The sequence below is a fragment of the Siniperca chuatsi genome, linkage group LG7 (genome assembly GCF_020085105.1).
Source record: "Siniperca chuatsi isolate FFG_IHB_CAS linkage group LG7, ASM2008510v1, whole genome shotgun sequence".
Taxonomy (NCBI): domain Eukaryota; kingdom Metazoa; phylum Chordata; class Actinopteri; order Centrarchiformes; family Sinipercidae; genus Siniperca; species Siniperca chuatsi.
Window position 1 is genome coordinate 28,480,997 of NC_058048.1, and position 19,862 is coordinate 28,500,858.

A 19,862-nucleotide genomic window follows, 5' to 3' on the forward strand; every position below is an offset into this window, starting at 1 on the left:
TTGTAGGCCTAGTTACAGTAATGGTTTTGTGGCATGCCAGGGAATGAGAACTTTGGGGAAAGGTTAAATAATCCCAATAATACAAAAGCAAACAAGCATCTTAATTAACAGATTTACAGGGTAAGAGGATGCGTAATGGTAGGTTTTAGTTGTTGCAATTGAAAACATACACACATGTAGCCTATCCTGGAGGCCAATGCAGTCTCCTGTAGCCTTCCCTGACCAAATATAATGCTGCTGCCTAGATAGGACTCATGTAAAATAGCTGGAAACCCTAGGGCTAACTATTTTTTCAAATGATCCGACTGCTCATTTAGGCGTCCGTGCTAGATTAAGCATCCGAAGGCATTACAAGCAGTCTTTTTTTAAATGGCTGCAAAATTGTTCGTAAAAGACTACACCCAGGGAAAAATGTACCCAAGTTTCAGCCTCGACGCTTGTTGGCCCTAAGCTATGTGATAAGTGTAAAACAATGTACACCGAAAGCTACATGTTTTACACCTGGCTTTTACAGTTACACTGCAGGGCTTAATGGCCGATGAATAAAATACAAGCCAGCAACAGCGACAAATGATTTGGGTACACAGCATTACAAATAAATATTTAGCTTAACTTCAAAACTTAGACGACGACAAAGAAATGTTTGATATAAAATCAGGGGGGAACGTACTTCAATAAATAAATCGAGAAATCAAAAAGAAAGCAAAATCGATAGCGATTATTTCAAAATGATTTAAAAATGCGAGAAAACGCATCCATTGTTTCGTTCTGGCAACGTCATCATTCAGCGCCCATTCAGCGGGACTGTCGCGGCATTTGAAACATCTACATCTGTAGCTGCATAAAAAGGCTACTTTACACCGTATTTCCCGACTTTACAGTGAACTGAAATGATCGATATGATCGAGAAGGAGGACCCGATCATCAGCGAGGAGGAGGCGGCGCAGTACGACCGCCAGATCCGATTGTGGGGGCTAGATGCCCAGAAGAGGTCAGTTAGCTCGCCAGGCTAATCGGTGCAGCGGAACCTTTGAGTTGTCGCACCCTTGTTGCACCGGTTCTGACCAAAGTGTATGATTTAACAAGTGTTTTTGGATTTGGGAAAAATTGGGATTTAATAATTATTGGATTGGATTACACAGTGTGGGGAGTATTCCTTGAGAATATCGATACTCGTAAAGGTCGGGATCTGTGCATTGTCCACTCATGATTGTAACGTTTCTCTTGCGGCGACAATAACAGCCTGGATTTTTATTTTTCTCCAACTGGAGTTAAGTGAGAAAGAAACCAATGGGCATGCGAAGGCATGGAGTTTTCCCATAACGAAAGGGAAAGTTGCAAGCAAGTTAACAAACAATATATGTATTGCTATAACATGCACCTTTTATATAATAATAAAGTGAATGGTCACAGGCCACCTAAGCTCTAAACTCTGATCTTATTGTTGCATGTAATAGTAGTTTTGGTTTACCTGTATGTTGTTGCTGAACTTGCCTCTCCACGTTTGTATAAGCAAATCTAGTGCAAAGTTTTCTTTTTTTTTAATGAGTTTAAATAAAAGCTCGTTAACTAATCACAATCAATACAGCACAAGATCATATTCCAAAGCGCACAGTGAGCAGTAATCAAACTGATTTTTAATCAGCATGACATGCAATCTGCATTTTGTCCCCGTGTGTTTTTGTTTACAGGTTGCGAGGGTCCCGCGTGCTCCTGGCAGGTTTGGGTGGTCTGGGGGCAGAAGTGGCCAAGAACTTAATCCTGGCTGGAGTTAAAGGACTCACTTTGCTGGATCATGAACAGGTACACATGCACTAGTCGAGTCAAGTCAATTTTATTTATACAGCCCAATACCACAAATTTGCCTCAAGGGGCTTTACATGAAAACAGGTTTTCTTTTCCCTGTCCTCATCAGAGCACACTGTCGTGTACAGAGTGCACGTGGGCTTCAGTTTAAATCTAGAAATCTTTGTTTTCAGGTATCAGCTGAACATCTGTGTGATATATTCATAACCCGTAAAAATAACGGAATAGTAAAATGTCCTTATGTGGCAATTTCAGTCTTTGCAGTGCTATGTATGTCCACTAGATGGTGCCTGTGGCAAAGTAATAGTCTTCAAGTGTTTTTAATCTATACCATGCACGTGTTTGCCCTCTGTGGCCTCCTGTGTAACTAAATCATTGATAAATATTTGAAAAATATATTTTTTTAAAGAATGGAAACACAGAATTTCCATTGGAGATAAATGTCCACTGGCTACACTGTGTAAATGATCTTCAGCTAAATCCCATCCAGACAGATCCTTAATCTGCATGTTGAGTGTGAGGGCCTGTAAAGAAGCTTCCAGGTACAGGACACCCCTCGCCCTGCTATGCATTCCCTGTTTGTGTGTCCACCAGGTGTCTGTGGAGTCATGTCGAGCTCAGTTCCTGGTCCCGGTGACGGCTCAGGGTCAGAATCGAGCCCATGCCTCTCTGGAGCGAGCGCAGAATCTCAACCCAATGGTGGAGGTCCACGCTGACTCAGACCGAGTCGAAGACAAACCAGATGACTTCTTTCTGCAATTCGATGCGGTGAGTGGAAATTAAAGTTTATTCAAGACAGTCAAACGCAGACTGGGTTTGCTGTATTCAAACCTGAAGTGTCAACAAAATAATGGGACATTTTAGTGCTAAACTAAATGGTTTGACTTAAAAGCAAATCTGACTTTTCTTGAAATGTTAAAGGAAAGATCCGCTCTGAACGCTTAAAAATGTTAAGTGATGTACCTCTATGCGTTCCTGGGTCCATTCTGTTGTATGTTAATGTGTTTTTCTAATTCAGTGTAACTGTGGCTGTTTGTAGAGTACCAAACTAATGTGAACACCCAATCTTGTATCACTCAGGCTGACCACTGGATGTCGCTCGTGGTCCATATCGTACGTCAACAGCTCGGGACCAAAACACCTGCTTTAGGCTGATTTCTATAAAGTGTTGCTGCAGTAATGGCATCAGCTTAGCTTTATTCTTCAGGCAATAGTAATGGTTACATTTTGTCTTCCTTACAACTGGTTTGTGATCTAATTAGCTTGTTAGTTCTATAATGAGGGCAGTTGCTGTTTTAAGGCCTGTGTTTGCCTTATATGGTGCTGTAGGGTGAACAGCAGTGTTCAGTGGGTGGAGAATGGTACTAATTGTACATCTTGTCGGTAAGAAAATTCAAAATGTAGAGCTTTTTGTTTAGCTATCGAAAACTTTGAATTCACGTGTCACTGTGCTGAAAAGTCAGAACTGGAAGACAAATGATAAACAAGCACGGGCACCTTGCAGCAGCTCTATACAAATATTACTTACTGATACTACATAGTAACTACAAAGAGAAGTATTTGAACATTGACACATTTGTTTTGCTGCTCTGTATTTGAGGACATTAGATCTGAAACCGAAATTAAATTGAGATGAAACTATGACGTTAAAGTGTCGGTTTTTGCCCTTTTAATTTTTTACAGTTAAGTTTACATCCGTACTGGGTGAACAGAGTGGGGAAATATGCCACTGTCATTGTTCAGCTGCACTGTTCAAAAAGAAGAAAGGTAAAAGAGAGGCTACGATTCCTACACTGTTCACCCAATATGGATGTGAACAACCTAAAACACTGTTAAAGTTAAAAGCCGTTATTGTATTTCATATCCAGTGTGCTGGATTATAGAGTCACCATGTTGAGAAGTCTGGTTGCTAGGCCTTCTTGGATTTTCTGATTGTATCACCTTACTCAGGTGAAACTGCAAATTAACAAAATAATTTCTCTTACATATCTGATAGGGTTTGAATCCAGGGTGACGGTTTTGATTTCCTGTAGTAGGAATTTCATTCCCACTGGGTGTACCCATGGTAAAACATGACATTATTGCTACAAGATACTATAGCAAACATGATGACTATATTTTTGTTAAACCAGTAGATCGGTTTAGATTGAGCAATAAATTGTGTTAATTTTCGAGGTAACATGATGAAAGTTGCTTCAGCATTAAACATTCATTTCCACAGGCAGCTATACACACAGGCTGGATCTCAGTTAGGTCACTGCTGAAGGAAAGAATGTATTTGAACATCATCAGAAGAATAACAGAGAGATTATTTTCCCTCCTGTTGTGTCTGAATTGTCGGCAGTCTTCCTCCCTCTGGGGGTGCTGAGTGAGGGTCAGGAGGAGGGAGGAGGGAGACAGAAGCAGGATAAAGTGAGGACGGGATGAGATATTTGTTAGTAGGACACAGGGAGGGAGGATGAGAGGGTCGGAGAAAAGAAGGCGGGACAATTTAAAAAGCTTAAGATAAAATAAAAAATGGGAAACAGAGGGGGGTCTCTCTCTCTCTGCTGTAGCCCAGTCGTTGCTTTTATGTGCTTCCACGGATGTATCTGTGTGTGGCTCAGCGGGAAGATGGAAAGTGATTAAAGTGGAGCGGTTGGAGTGTGGTCACAGTTTTCATATGAGAGGCCTAATTACTGAGAGATGAATACAATAGAAAAAACGCACACTGTCCATCTGGGTGCTTGCAGAGTACAGCTGACTGATACTCTCAGTCGCTCTCTTCGCATGTTTGCAGTACAATTTATTTAGTTTTCTGCAGTGATTCATTTTAGTTTCTTGCAAGAAGGAACAAAAAAATACCACATATATAAAATCATGACAGGCCAACAAATATGCAACTTTTTCTTTTGTTTCTTACACATTCAAAGCACCTTAAAACATTATCCGTAGTATTCCTCCATAAAATTAAATATTCGTGACTAAATAAGCAACATTTAAATGTAAAGTTAAAAAAAAAAAAAATTCTTAGCCATAAAAAGAGTTTAACAGTCAAAAGCTCTACTGATTGGCTTCTTCAGGGCTGCATTGGTAACTGTCATGAGATTTTTATATTGTTAAATTGTGATTGGTGCATGGAAATACTAGACGTCACCTTTTTCCACTGGTTCACTAGTGAGAAGAGCACAAACAAAACACAAATACAAAACTGTCTCTTGTGAAATAACCAGTTGTTCTAATTTGACTAATATGGCAGCGTTCATGTAGGACTGCGTGGCTCACAGTAAGATTGTCATTAAGAAAATAGGTTTTTCTTTATAACAGGAGATTCCTGCTTTCCTGTTTTCCTCCCATCGCTTCCTTGTTTTTCTGATGCTCTAATCACACGCCTGCACTGGGTCAAATAATGTTCGCAAATCATTTCTGGGAAGGAAACGGTGGAGGTTAATCGCTGATGTTGCGCATCCACCAGGCTGTAAGAGTAGTTCTTCTTTTCTACCTTTTTCTTTTAAGTTGATGAAATGGGGGACACTTTGTTTTACTTGTCAGATAGAATTGGTTTCAGTTTTTTTGTATGTTCCAGATGGTGAGGTCTTACGCTACAGCCTGTCATAGATATGTAAGCAAATCCTATTTGGGGACACTGGTCCTTGACCTGCTCTGAAAACTCACTGATGCCAGAGATGCAGCATCAGTCTTATCAGTGAGCTGAGGGTGTTTTGGGTGTGCTGGACTGGGTCAGCAGGATAAGGTGGACCCAGCCCACCGGTCAGTTGTTTACAGTCAGACACCAGCCCACCCTGGTTTTACAATGGTACACTATGTCGCTGTGTTTGCTTTAGCCTTGTGTGGTCGTTTACTCAGGGAGGTGAACTATCAGCAAATGGCTGCTACACTGGGTGTGTCTCGGCCAGTTTGGCAGCTTACCAGCTACTGTTCAGTTACTTTGTGGTTGAGCAGGTTGAAAGTTACTGATGGATTTGTTTTGTTTTTTTAGGGATTGCAGCCAGTTTTCTGAAGTCAGTCTGTCCCTTAGGGATTAAATGCAAGACAACAGTATCATTTGATATGTTCTGTTATTGCAAGCAGTTTTATCTTTTATGTTAATGGGAATGGAAATGGGCGAATAACAGCACAAAAACAAAATGGCAAGGGTGGTAGAGGAGGAGAGGGTGCCCAGCCAACCAACGCAGTGGCAGTTCAGCTGTAGCTGTAAAGTATTTGCAGAAACAAAAACGACGGGATCGTTGTCAAACACAATGTTAAAACAAATGTGGCACTTGAGTTATTTGGCTTATTTGGGTGGAGCCTCTCAAACACTATCTGCTTCACAACTGTTAGATTCTCATCTTGGATTAAATCCTCTTTTGACAGTACATTGTTGATAATGGGTTACAGAAGCTGCAAATATAGCCTGTCAGATTTCAATGTGTCGAAGTGGTTTTAAATTTTTTCCCAGGACTTCTGGAAGGATGGAGAAAAGGAGAAATTTACTACAGAACAGATGACCTGTTAAGCTGAAAGTAATTTTTCTCCGAGTCTGATGCAATGTTATAAAACTGCTCTGAACAACATGCTCAGTAAGCACAGAGGAAGAAACAGCTTTTCTTTACTGCGGTGAACTTTTTATCCCATAACGTCCAGGTTCTAATCCTTGAAGTAGCCATTAGTCCAGCACAAATAGTTTTGTAATACTGGCAATTGATCAGGCAACCCTTTGGCTAGCTGACCAGCCCTGTACTATTTGTGTTTTTTCCTCCCTCAGGTGTGTCTGACAGGCTGCTCCAGAGACCTGATGGTGCGTGTCGACCAGCTCTGTTCTCAGCGCAACATCAAGGTCTTCTGTGGGGACGTCTATGGTTACTATGGCTACATGTTCTGCAACCTTGGACAGGAGCACAACTACGTCGAGTAAGTGCAATTCAAAGCGTGTGTTTAGCTTGAATTTTAGGCATTTTTGGACATTCTGCAGGGCTAGCCAAAAGAAAATACCAGTATCTGTAGCTGACATTACAACAACACATTTGATTTTACCCCCCCCCCCCGTCATATTGGTTCCAAAATAGGCCTATATGTTGGTGTTCCCATGTTTCTGTCTATCAGATTAGCAAAAAAAACATTTTTGACTTTCACACAAAAGTACAAGGATGGGATTTAAATTACAGGAGCAAGTTAACTGAAAATCACCCCACCTTCCCTAGAGAAATAAATCCAGTCTGTATGGGGCTTTTGATAACTGTTATAACAGTCGATTTAAATTGTATCAGGAAAAGACTACATCTAAGCTATTACCATAGCTTGTTAGTGTTAGTATTGTAGACTTTTACTCGCGGCTTTCCCCCCTTCTTTTGGGCACATCCATGCTAACAGTTTATGACTTTACATAACTAAACTTTGTGGTTTTGATAAGTTTTCACATATGTTTAAAGCCACACGCACTGTAGAAGTGGTGTTAAAATGGGACTTTAGCTCGGTGAAAGTTGAATGTCTGTGTAATTCAAAACTAATTTCAATATTTCATGGTGGTATTGATTTAACTTTGGAATTTGAATTATGGTCACTAAACAGTTTCATGGCATTTCTAGAGATTCTTTTGTAGCCATCGGGTCCACTGCAGCTAGAATGAATGAAACAGGCTTGTGTATGTAATGTACAGTATGTGAACACACTGTTCCATAGGCAACACAAAACTTCTTTGTGAGCTTGATTTCCAATGTAATACTGACTGATAATGTCATGATGTCTTTCTCTTTACTCTCTTTTTAGGGAGAAACCTAAACTGGTGAAACCAACTGGAAATTCTAACGACGGCCCAGAAGCAAAGAAAGCCAAAGTTGACCCCAACGAGACCACCATGGTGAAAAAGGTAGGTGGACTAAATTTCACAGCCAAATATTTTTTTTTATTTTATTATAAAAACGTGTCTTCGAGGCAAATCAACAGCATGGGTGGTTAATGAAAAGACTTCCTTTAAATCGAGGCTGGAGTTACTCAACTAAAACATTTTAAAATAGGAGCAGTGGAACATATTGAGAAAATTACACAAAATGGAAAAACACTTTTGATCATTTGTGAGGCCTGATTGTCTTATTTCTTTCCTCACAAGTCCAAAATGAAATACAGTATTTCTTTTGTATTGCTTTCTGTTGTTTCTTACAAATGTTAACTAGTTTGTTATCAGTCTGACTGCTTGATAAAATATTTTGCTTCATCTGTTTGTTCTAAAGGCCATTTTTTTCTCAATTGTCTGCTTTTTTTTGGCATTTCTGATCACAAATGCATATAAATATACACATATATAAAATCCATACAAAATCCATACACATCCAATTAAATTGCTTTCCGTAATCAATTGACCACCATGCTTTGCTTTATATTTGTCTTAAAGATGAGGAAAGAATGAATTAATACACCCCTGGTTCACCTCCTATTGACATTAGTTTTATTTTTAAATCTCCAACCAATCAGACGGCCAGTTTCTGCACTCTGAAGGAGGCTCTGGAGGTTGACTGGACGAGTGAGAAGGCCAAAGCCAGTCTGAAGCGAACACCAGTGGACTACTTCCTGCTTCACGGTACTTAAAACGTCATTTCATAAAGCATCATTTATAAAGTAAAAGTACATAAGTTTTAGTGGTTCTAAATGTGTAAATTAGCTTTTTGTCCTGTGGTTTATGTCATTGTAAATTCAAAACCTTTGGTGTTTTTGATGTTTAAGATACTTTGAGCTCTGGTAACTGCTGATGTGCATTGATTTATAATTTGTATTTTAAACAATTAATCAATTAAGTGAAAATATAGTCAGTATAGGCTGATAGATAATCATGACAGTCAGTAGTTGCAACCTTAGAAAGTTGATTTTCTAGGATTTAAAAAGTTTTGAAATTGAAGTTTGACAATTGTTTAGTTCCTTAGGGGTTATATTTTTGAATTGGAAGCAGCATTATCTTTTATGCTATAAAATTTCAAAATATTAAGTGTTTTCTCAAAAAATTTAGTCTGAGACATTTTGTAAGTATTCATATTTTTTGTGAAAAAGTTTTATTATAAGATACTTTTTTTTTTTTAGTGAAGGTAATATTGTCTAGTTGACACAACTATCAGAAATGAGCGGGAGAGTAAACGAGAGGTCTTATGACATTTCTGTGTAGGAGGCAAGACACAAACAGAATTTCCATACAGAGAATTGATCAAATATAACAAAGAATCCTGAAAGGTCTAAAAAAGTATAGAAATTTGAAACTGAAAATGCGTAGGAACCCTGCAGCGAGACTGAAACACATACCATGAAAATGCAAAGTCACTGGTTTTAATTTAGCTGATCAACAATCATTGAACATGCATGGAATCATGTCAATAAAGTTTGTTAAATGTCGTTTTAGAGTGATGGGCAACGTTTTTGATGCCAGCCTTTGCCAAGAGATGTCGGTGGGGTTTGAAAAGAAAAGAAACAACTACAACAAAAACAAATTGAATTTAGGTTTTGTAAAATTTAATCAGCAATTTGATGGGGAGAAGAATATTGTTACACCGAGCTGTACGGGAATAATCGCATATGACCTTTCGAATGTTTAGGAACCATCAACCCAAAGGAACATTTTGACCCTTTAAGTAACTCTTAATGTGTCTTCCTGTTTTTCAGGTTATTTACAGTGTCTGTTGTCCCTCCTGTCACCTGGCCCTGTACCATCCCCACACACTACATGCTAGTTTCCATCACAGGCTGTCCATGGCCAGTCATGTGCACTGAGCGTAGAATAGAGAACAGCCTGACACCTACTCTGCATGACAACAAGCATATAAGGACAGGAAATAACCAGAAAATGGTTATTGGGTGCACACTTGTAAATAACAAAAACCTTTTCTGTGCATAAATTTAGTAAATAATCAAAATTCAATTAAAGTTTGGTGGGATGCATAGGTCACAAATACTAAATGGAACAATGCAGTTCTGCAGGTTTATATCATATTTAAAAAATCATTTTGAATTCATAATATACCTCACCAATCATCAATTGCTTTGCAAAAACTAACAAAAATCGCAGTGCATTACTACAACATGTTATAAGTTACAAAGATCATTCTGTATTTAAAAAGTTGTTAACCAGTGGGAGTTAGAATGAAAATACTGCTATAGATAAATGATCTTTTAAGCAATGACCCCGTAGCCAGGCAACATAAATCCAAAAACAGATATTAAGGGTGATTGGAAAGTCATAACATCTGTGTAACAATTTCATATTTTTTTAACAATTTTTTAATGTAAACTTTTAGAATATTTTGTGAACTTTGTCCATCAGCCAACGACACTCTGATGGAAAGATCTGAGGACTTGGGCGGCGTATTGCAAGTTGCAGGCTTTAACTCCTAAATACCAGTGCACAGTTTCTTTCATACATTAGGACAGAGAAAATAAGATGCTATGATATATTGGCATAATGTCCTATTAGCGTATCCAAACTTAGAAAGTAATATATCAGCCTAGTATTGTGTTGAGTGTGTACACTCTCACCACCACACATATTTACATACATATACATATAACAATGTATTCATTTAAAAACATGAACGATTTCATGTGTAAAAAGCTTAAAGCATACCTGTACGTTTTTCCACACAAATGCATATCGGTATCATCATCAACTAATGAAAAATAACAGATATTGGTCTCAGCTTCAAATTATTATATTAATGCAAACACAGAAATTCAAAGTGTTTGCCAGTATTAAGTCTTTGAAGCAAAGAGTAATGTTTTTAATATATTTTTATGAAAAGCTGACTTTTCACCTAAATTCAGTTTCATTGACTTTGTTGTTTCCTCAGATTTGAATTCTTTTCAGGGTGGAAACGTCTCTGAAACATAATTTAAGATCATAATGTGACCCAAATGAAATTCTCTCAGGGAGAGATGCTGAATGAGGCGGGTTTCATTACTGACACACCTGAAGCTGATTTTGTTTAAAATGGTATCAGATGTGAACAACAATGACCGGCTGATAGACAACATTTATTTCAAACAGTGCAGTGTTAGACAGACATGTCATGTGACAGTGGGTGTCTGCTAGATTTGTTTACTAATTTGCTTCTTAGTCACTCATTATTTGGTGGTACGTTTATATTCTGAACATCTTGGCTGGTTAATTTTGGGTTTGTATGTCGTGGCCTTTAGTCTAATGGCTCCCCACTCTACCCACTGGTGCCTCGCCCTGTCTTCAGCCTGATGTGTTTCAGGCTAATTTATGAGTGGAAACACCGCCTAGTTGTTGTTTTTTATTAAGTGAATGTGAGACGGGAGGCAGTGTTATTATTCCTTTGCCGTTTCTATAATTGGAGCTAGCGGTTGTTGTTTTGGGTGACTGATGAGGAAGTGGCTCTTCCTCTGTTACAACTGCTTCCTGTCTCACTAGGAACAGTCGGGTGATCTGAACCGCAGATGGGGTGTGCGTGTTTGCTTGTTATCATTAGTATCTCTGATCTTTATAATCCCCCCCCCCCCTTTTTTAATATATAAAATATAAATAAATAAATAAATAAGAGAAAAGTTGACTCCTTTACATAAATATTTGGACAAAGCAGAAACAGAAGAATTTTTCTGTGTATTACAGTATATAAAAAATAAAGAATAAAAGAAGACCTATTCAAAAGCATGTCTTGTTTTGACAAACACTTTATTATTCTCCTACCAGCTCTGCCAAATGAACTCTCACTCACTGTAAAGATGTTGCCTTAATAGATGGAAAAACCGTCTATTGTATTTGACCTTCGAATGCAGGTTTCGACATAAAGGGCCATCTCGAATATTTCCCCTCCACTTTAATCTGTGAAGACTATCACTACTACATGTGTAGGTTTAGAGATACTATCGTTGTTCCATCCATGTGCACATTATTTTATTCTGTTATGAAATTCTGTTTTGATTTCCTGCCTGGTGCAGCCCTGAGTGTGATGCCATTTGTGCCAGTCTTTAACTTTCTACTAACAAAAGTTTCACTGATAAAGGGCAGAGCTGAGGTGCGAAAATGATTCATCGCCACTACTTGCTGGTGGAAATGGCTGTGGGAGGACTGACTTCCTTATGTGGTTTAAGTTAATGGACGAACAGGAAATATGGGGGCGAAGTGTTTACGTGCGTGTATGTGGCGGAGTTGGAGAAGTCAGTTACTGTTTGAAATATAGCTCATGACCAAATAAAGTGCACACTTCTGATTTTTTTTATTTCTCAATCAGTCCTGCAGCCGACTCTTACACACAGGAAAGAGTTGTTTAATTTTTTTTTTTTTTTCACGCTAATATTTCCCTACTGAACATGTGCAGGTGGATATGTGCAGCTTTGCTTGCATGAGTCTGTGTGTGCACGCTCTTAATTTGATGTGGGGAAACGTAGGCCTAATCGGATGAAATGGTTGATGGTGCAACCACATACCGATCTTATCCTCTTTCAAAGGGAGCAGCAGTCAAGATGAGATGTTGTCTTTCCATAAGATGATAATTCACCGTGGAAGTCACTTGAAAGCGTGATGAAATTATAAATGGCAATAGTGCAATAGATGATATGGAAAATATTGTTTTAGAAAAATGGTTTAAACTTGTTTCCAGCCTCTCAACTGTTGTTTATTTCCTTCTGTTTGTTTCTCCTGCTTCCTGCTCTCCCTCTCTCTTTCTTTTCTGTCTTCCCTCCGTCTCCACAGTTCTGTTGAAGTTTCGAACAGACAAAGGCCGTGACCCCGACCCACAATCCTTTGCAGAAGACCATCAGCTCCTGAGACAGATCCGTGATGACGTCCTCGAGGCCTTGGCAGTGAGCAGTGACGTCCTGAATGATGACTTCACGAGGTATAAAGCGTCTTCACCTGTGAGATACCGAGTGGATAATTCGCTCAGATAGGAAACGGAGGCTCGTGTACACTTCAAGTGAACAAAGTGTCTTGAAAGCAAGACACTGAAGCTCAAAGTTGACAGCAGGATCCAGTCAGTCAGGCCTACATGTAAACTGTGTGTGATAGAGGTACTCCTCTTTTTTTATGTTTTATTTTTAGCCCTTGTATTTCAGTGAGGATGTAGACACCAGTGCTCTGAACCATCTTATTGCAATGCAAGAAAACCTGGATTGCAAGTTTGTTGATTAATAACCATAAGCTTAGAGTTTAATTACTACACTTTCACGTCCACACTGTGGAGGTCGGACAGAAGCAGTGCATTAATGTTATTTTTTCATTAAGTTAAGTCTGTGGCCTAACCAATTTCACACTAGTGTTTTGAGACTGAACAACCGCCGCATTAACACAGTCTTCCTTCATCTGTGGGCGGGAGCGATTGCAGACTGTGATAAACCCAAACATCCGTACTTCCACTGTCAGTGAAAAGGCATTTAGTTGGACTCTGCCGCTGCGGTAACGGACCGGCAGACAGCACAGCACATAAATCATAGCAGGGCTCCAGACGGAGATTTTTTACATTATGGCTCTCTAACTTTCTCAGTTCCTTAACATCACATCACACTTTGTATTTAGTCACAGTGGTACATGTTTCCCTGTACTGTTTGTCCTCAGCTACTGCTTCTCTGAGATGTCTCCAGTGTGCGCTGTTGTGGGAGGAGTTCTGGGACAGGAAGTTGTCAAGGTAAGCGTGTGAACATTAGGAAGCTTTTGAAGTAATCTGTAAATGTATACCATAAAACATGAGCATCATAACTTCAGGACACATTCTGAATATGTTAATGCTGTCGACTGATGCACCTTTATGATATTCGCTCTGCTGTAGTAAATGATGGCCAGTCTGGTGTGTGAGGGAGTCAATCAGCTGACAGGTGGCCACTCAGCTGGTTTCTGGGTCAGCTTCAGAAAAACGGCAGCGACTCTGCTCTGTGTAGAAGTGATTTTCACTGTGACCACAGCGAAACTCAGTGTGACGCTCTGGCAGCAGCCTCTCAAAAGGGAAATGAGTTATACCGTCCTCTAGCTGAACAGCGTAATAAATGTATTGATATTGCGACATAAAAAAAACATAATGACTGAACAGTTACACTAACATTGTTTGTACACACAGTATTCCCATAGAAGATAGTTTAGAGACCAACCGATATGGGATTTGTGGTGATATTTGAGAGTAAAAAAGGTAAAAAGTAATCACATTGGCCGACATTCCTTTCATACACTTAACATACACAAATGTGTTTGTCAGTTATCTCTGAAAATTGGTTGAGTTGTGACAAAGATATGTACTGCGGCAGGATGTTTTACAGTTGAGCAATAAACTTTGTCAAAGATCACAGTTGAAGTACTGCCAACTTCACTGAAAATTAAATCATTAGAAATGGTAAAAACAGATATATACAGTTGTATGCAAAAGTTTAGGAACCCCTGACAATTTCCATGATTTTCATTTATAAATATTTGGGTGTTTGGATCAGCAATTTCATTTTGATCTATCAAATAACTGAAGGACACAGTAATATTTCAGTAGTGAAATGAGATTTATTGGATTAACAGAAAATGTGCAATATGCATCAAAACGAAATTAGACAGGTGCATAAATTTGGGCACCCCAACAAAAAAATCACATCAATATTTAGTAGAGCCTCCTTTAGCAGAAATAACAGCCTCTAGACGCTTCCTATAGCCTGTAATGAGCGTCTGGATTCTGGATGAATGTATTTTGGACCATTCCTCCTTACAAAACATCTCCAGTTCAGTTAGGTTTGATGGTTGCCGAGCATGGACAGCCCGCTTCAAATCACCCCACAGATGTTCAATGATATTCAGGTCTGGGGACTGGGATGGCCATTCCAGAACATTGTACTTGTTCCTCTGCATAAAGGCCAGAGTAGAGTTTGAGCAGTGTTTTGGGTCGTTGTCTTGTTGAAATATCCAGCCCCGGCGTAACTTCAACTTTGTGACTGATTCCACAACATTATTCTCAAGAATCTGCTGATATTGAGTGGAATCCATGCGACCCTCAACTTTAACCAGATTCCCAGTACCAGCACTGGCCACACAACCCCACAGCATGATGGAACCTCCACCAAATTTTACTGTGTGTAGCAAGTGTTTTTCTTGGAACGTTGTGTTCTTTTGCCACCATGCATAATGCCCCTTGTTATGACCAAATAACTCAATCTTTGTTTCATCAGTCCACAGCACCTTATTCCAAAATGAAGCTGGCTTGTCCAAATGTGTGTTTGCATACCTCAAGCGACTCCGTTTGTGGCGTGTGTGCAGAAAAGGCTTCTTTCGCATCACTCTCCCATACAGGTTCTCCTTGTGCAAAGTGCGCTGAATTGTTGAACGATGCACAGTGACACCATCTGCAGCAAGTTGATGTTGTAGGTCTTTGGAGGTGGTCTGTGGGCTGTTTTTGACCGTTCTCACCATCCTTCGCCTTTGCCTCTCAATATTTTATGTGGCCTGCCACTTCTGGCCTTAACAAGAACTGTGCCTGTGGTCCTCCATTTCCTCACTATGTTCCTCACAGTGGACACTGACAGCTTATATTTCTGCAATAACTTTTTGTAGCCTCCCCCTAAACCATAATGTAGAACAATCTTTTTTTTCAGGTCATTTGAGAGTTGTTTTGAGGCCCCCATGTTGCCACTCTTCAGAGGAGAGTCAAAGAGAACAACAACTTTCAATTGGCCACCTTAAATACCTTTTCTCATGATTGGATGCACCTGTCTATGAAGTTCAAGGCTTAATGAGCTCACCAAACCAATTGTGTGTTCCAATTAATCAGTGCTAAGTAGTTACAGGTATTCAAATCAACAAAATGACAAGGGTGCCCAAATTTATGCACCTGTCTAATTTCATTTTGATGCATATTGCACATTTTCTGTTAATCCAATAAACCTCATTTCACTACTGAAATATTACTGTGTCCTTCAGTTATTTGATAGATCAAAATGAAATTGCTGATCCAAACACCCAAATATTTATAAATGAAAATCATGGAAATTGTCAGGGGTTCCTAAACTTTTGCATACAACTGTAACTACAATATAAGTGGATATGAATGTAAACAGTATAAATACAAACACAAAACAAAGACCACTAATGGTAATATGTATGCATCCTCTATGCTCGACACACCAACAGCTCAGTGTTGTGTTGACCCCTCAGGCTAATCAGTACAGTTTTTTAAAATGCCTAAACTGATTAATAAGATGCATCATTCCTTAAAGTTGGATGAAAATCCAGTCACTGACAGACCGATCAATCATGCCTTCATTGGTTTCTACGTGGTTCTTGCATTAACAAGATCCTTAGGAACATATAATGCTTCTTATCTCATGTTTTACCATGAAATATCTTTGAATTTGGTGACTTTGTTTTTGATTCACAGACTCAGTACGGTAACTAAGGTCGGTAAAATCATTAAGATTCATCTCACAGATAAAAACAGTATCATTATTTAATGCACAAAGTCTAGCACACAAATGGAGAGTTTGCTCAGTGCATGACCTGAATAAGCGTTAACTTGCAACACCGAGCAGATTAGAAACCATTTGTTTCTGAGCTGTGTGCAAGGTGACCTCAGGCTGAGGTAAACAGGAGTTCAGGTGTGTGTGTTTGTGTGTGCGTGCCTGCTTGCGCGACAGTTCAGAATCAGACTGCATTATATTGGTACAAGGCCAACCCGCCGTCTCTATGATGATGAAACCCGCTGCAACTGACGGACTGATGTCTCGCCGGGTGAATCGGACTTATTTCACTCACACACAGAAAACTGAACTCACCTTATGGACTGAACCACTCAGTGTGACAGACGGCGCTTTGAGGGTCTGCATGCTCTAATAAAATTGAAAACTGGGATTAAAATAGTTGTTTCTGGTCATACATTGAATCTTTCACTTCAGTCAGTTTTACCTGCCACGATATTTTGTGGCATTAAAGAATTTTCACTTTCTGACTGATTACTTGATTATATGAACTTGAAGAGGTCAAAAAACATAACATGAACTTTGTATTAATATATTTCATAGACTGTAAACCTCAAATGAGTGCAAAATTGTCACAATATGACCTTAATGGTTCATAAAAACAACTGCTTTGCAAAGTGTCATTTATCTCTCTTCTCTCTCTCTCCCTTTGTCTTTCCCTTCAGGCTCTCTCCCAAAGAGACGCTCCACACCGGAACTTCTTCTTCTTCGATGGTCGTAAAGGCAACGGCGTGGTCGACTTCTTCGGACCGAACTAAACACGTCACACATGTGCACAGGACAGTTTTACACACAAATACAAGTCCAGCAAACTTCTGTATCTTCGTTAGTTTGTTCCGTCAGATTATTTATATCCCTGCTTACTCCACTAGTCATAAAATTCATCTGTTGTCCCATTTTTGGAATTTGGTCTCAAGCACACTGGGATTTTTTTTTTTTTTTTTTTTTTTTTACATTTCCTAATAAAACATTCTTTATTAAAAAGATTCTCTGGATTTATTAAACATAACAATCATGTTGTTTTATGCCTGTGTATCTAGAATTATTGTGCTGCATTCATGTGCTCCTGGAGCTATAATGTTGCACTGGCATCCTATTTTCTCATAATCAAATCGTACTTTAATTCAGTAAAGAAGTTAAGCCTTTTCACTGAGTAAAACATGAACCTTTTAAACCCCACAGACCCTTGTGTCACGTACATCACTACAAACTAATCTGCAGATCAGCAGGGTTCAAATGCAAGAAGTTTATCTTGTATTGTCAGACATGTCATGGTCAATTACAAGGAAATCTGTATAAAACATGTTTCATTTTCCATTTGATGTAAAGGTACAGCCATGAAATATGGTGCCCTTGATTGCAATGTGTGTGTGTGTGTATGTATATATATATATATATATATATATATATATAATATGAAATTTAAGGGCAATACTGGAAATATTGGGGTTTAAGTGACTAAATCAAACTGAGAATCTCAGTTGTAATACAACAAATCAGTGTGGTGGATTACTATACAGTAAGTCAGTATCTGAGTTGGAAGGGGAAAGACAGTTGATAGTCATATGATGTTCAGCAGAGTGTATGACTGTATTTGGTAATAATCTCTCACCGCCTTGATGTGACTCATCAAACCGAACATGGCTGATGTCTCAGTGATGGCGCAGCTTGCAGCAGAATAATAGGAAAGGGCGGGGGCAGGCATTCAAATGAGCCTCAGGACAAACTAAAAGCATTTTCTGTCTTCTTCCTCCCAAATAAGGCAGCAACAACAGACCATTACAGGGGGAAAACCAGCAGTCTTGAGTCTGACCTCAGCCCCTGGGAGTGGAGGGTAGTTGAACCTGTTTAACCCGCCAGACCTGTGAAACGTCAGCTGCAGAGATGTGTCTTACTCTAGATGGAAAAAATGACACTTATTTTGATGCAGCTTATTCTCTGCAAGTGCTGACTGCTGTATGATGTCTGTAGCAACAGCAGGTATTGTAAAAGCAGTGTGGGTGCTAATTCATTCTGCTGTTTGCCAAAAATTTCAGTTTACATCGAAATACACAGAAAGTTTACAGTTTAAAATAGTTTCAGTACCACATTATGTAACACACTTTTTTTGCATAAAGAAGAAGGTTAATTTAAAATAGTTTTTCAGTCAGTCAACAGGAAGTTTATATGGTGGTATCAATTGACCAAAGACTCTTTGAGAACACATAGAATACAATTTGGACTTGAAATTAACCTTCTTTTGTATCTAAAAATAGGGAACCAATAGATTCTGTGGCAAAATTTGCAGTGAATTAATTTGTGATTTGGACTTTTGGATGAGTTACAGATATATTATCGCAGTCGACTGATTCTTCTCCGACTACCAGATCTTATTCCCACCTTTTTAATATGAAGTTCAGTACAGTTTGTTCTGTGAAGGCAAGAATACATACAGTATATAAGGGAGATTTCAATGGTAACAGATTTTAGAAGGACTTGCTCCCTCTGGCCATCAACGTCAATATTTGACTCTTTAATTTTTAGGAACAACTGTTTGTCACTCTCTTAAGTAGGAGGTTAACACTGAAGCTATAGTAATGAAAGCAAACCAGAATTTTTTCTTTTTGTGGTGACTGAGGAGATTTGGGGAACTGCAGAACTCACATGTTGCTCCACAAAGAAACCAAAAAAGATCACTCTGTGCAGTTTTTTTTAATTCCCTGACTTGTACTTGTGCTGCTTTCGGCTTCTGCTGCAGAAATGTGTGACAATTTTTTGAATTAAGATAGGACTGGGTCCGTTCACACACTGGGTTCATTGTTCATTCAACAGAGAGAGTGATTGAGAATATAGAGAGAGAAAAAAGGCTGCGAGGAAAATAATACCCATAACTACATATGAAGTGACACAAGTATACTTTTGAGTGGTGTTGTGTTTACAGCTGATTGAGAGCTGCAGAGCACCAAAACAAGTAGAGCCTTGAAAAGAAACCAGAGGAGCGATTAGGCAGCACTCGGTGCCACTGCTCTTTTCCTGGGATTAGGAAAGGAGATTAATTACGGGACATCCCTTTAAGCTCATTCTGCCCCTTTAATTAAACCTAAACTCTTATCTGCAAACACACACACATTCATTGCACTCTTTACGCCCTCCACATGCTGACTCTACTATACTGTATTTCTTTCTCTCCATCCCCTTTTCTCTTTCATCTCTCATTTTTCTCTCTTTCTTTCATGGTCTTTCTTGTTCTTAAATTCTCTCACTCCCTTACACACAAACGCACACAGTTAAATCCCAGCCCGGTGCCCCTGCTGTGTGGTCACTCTCTCTGTTTCGCCTCCACTCAGCAGCAAAGATCAAGTGCCTGCTGTTGCGACCAATCAGATCCCGGATTTTGCTCTGAGGGCTGCATGATTGGCTGATTCTGCAGAGGAGTTTAAGTGAGGATATCTAGTCCCAATGCTGCCTGTTGACTCAGTAACAGACAGGGGTGGGGGGGCTCGCCGGGAGGTCCTTCCTATTCCTTATAAACTGCTGAATTCTTCCCTTTGTTTATTATGTTAAGATTAGTAGAGCTGCAACTAACAGTTATTTTCAATATCGATTGATCTGCCAATTATCTTCTCGATTCATTGCTTAATCGTTTTGTCTATAAAGTGTCAGAA

General features: G+C 39.2%; 1 protein-coding gene across 1 annotated transcript; it reads left to right on the forward strand.

Annotated features, from left to right (window-relative positions):
* The first annotated feature begins 754 nt into the window (after positions 1 to 754).
* sae1 (SUMO1 activating enzyme subunit 1) lies at positions 755 to 17,202 on the forward strand. Its single transcript, XM_044203438.1, has 9 exons — positions 755 to 991; positions 1,692 to 1,803; positions 2,401 to 2,574; positions 6,554 to 6,699; positions 7,555 to 7,654; positions 8,257 to 8,362; positions 12,476 to 12,620; positions 13,337 to 13,406; positions 16,884 to 17,202. Exons 1-9 carry the CDS (start codon positions 891 to 893, stop codon positions 16,974 to 16,976), a joined length of 1,047 nt encoding a protein of 348 aa, XP_044059373.1. The 5' UTR covers positions 755 to 890; the 3' UTR covers positions 16,977 to 17,202.
* Positions 17,203 to 19,862: the final 2,660 nt, after the last annotated feature.

What these genes read in the sequence shown, in the direction of transcription:
- sae1 (XM_044203438.1), top strand. Translation starts at nt 891, where the DNA reads ATGATCGATATGATCGAGAAGGAGGACCCGATCATCAGCGAGGAGGAG. An exon ending in CAGGAGCACAACTACGTCGA is followed by an intron (nt 6,700 to 7,554) that starts GTAAGTGCAATT and finishes CTCTCTTTTTAG; the next exon opens with GGAGAAACCTAAACTGGTGA. An exon ending in GGACTACTTCCTGCTTCACG is followed by an intron (nt 8,363 to 12,475) that starts GTACTTAAAACG and finishes CCGTCTCCACAG; the next exon opens with TTCTGTTGAAGTTTCGAACA.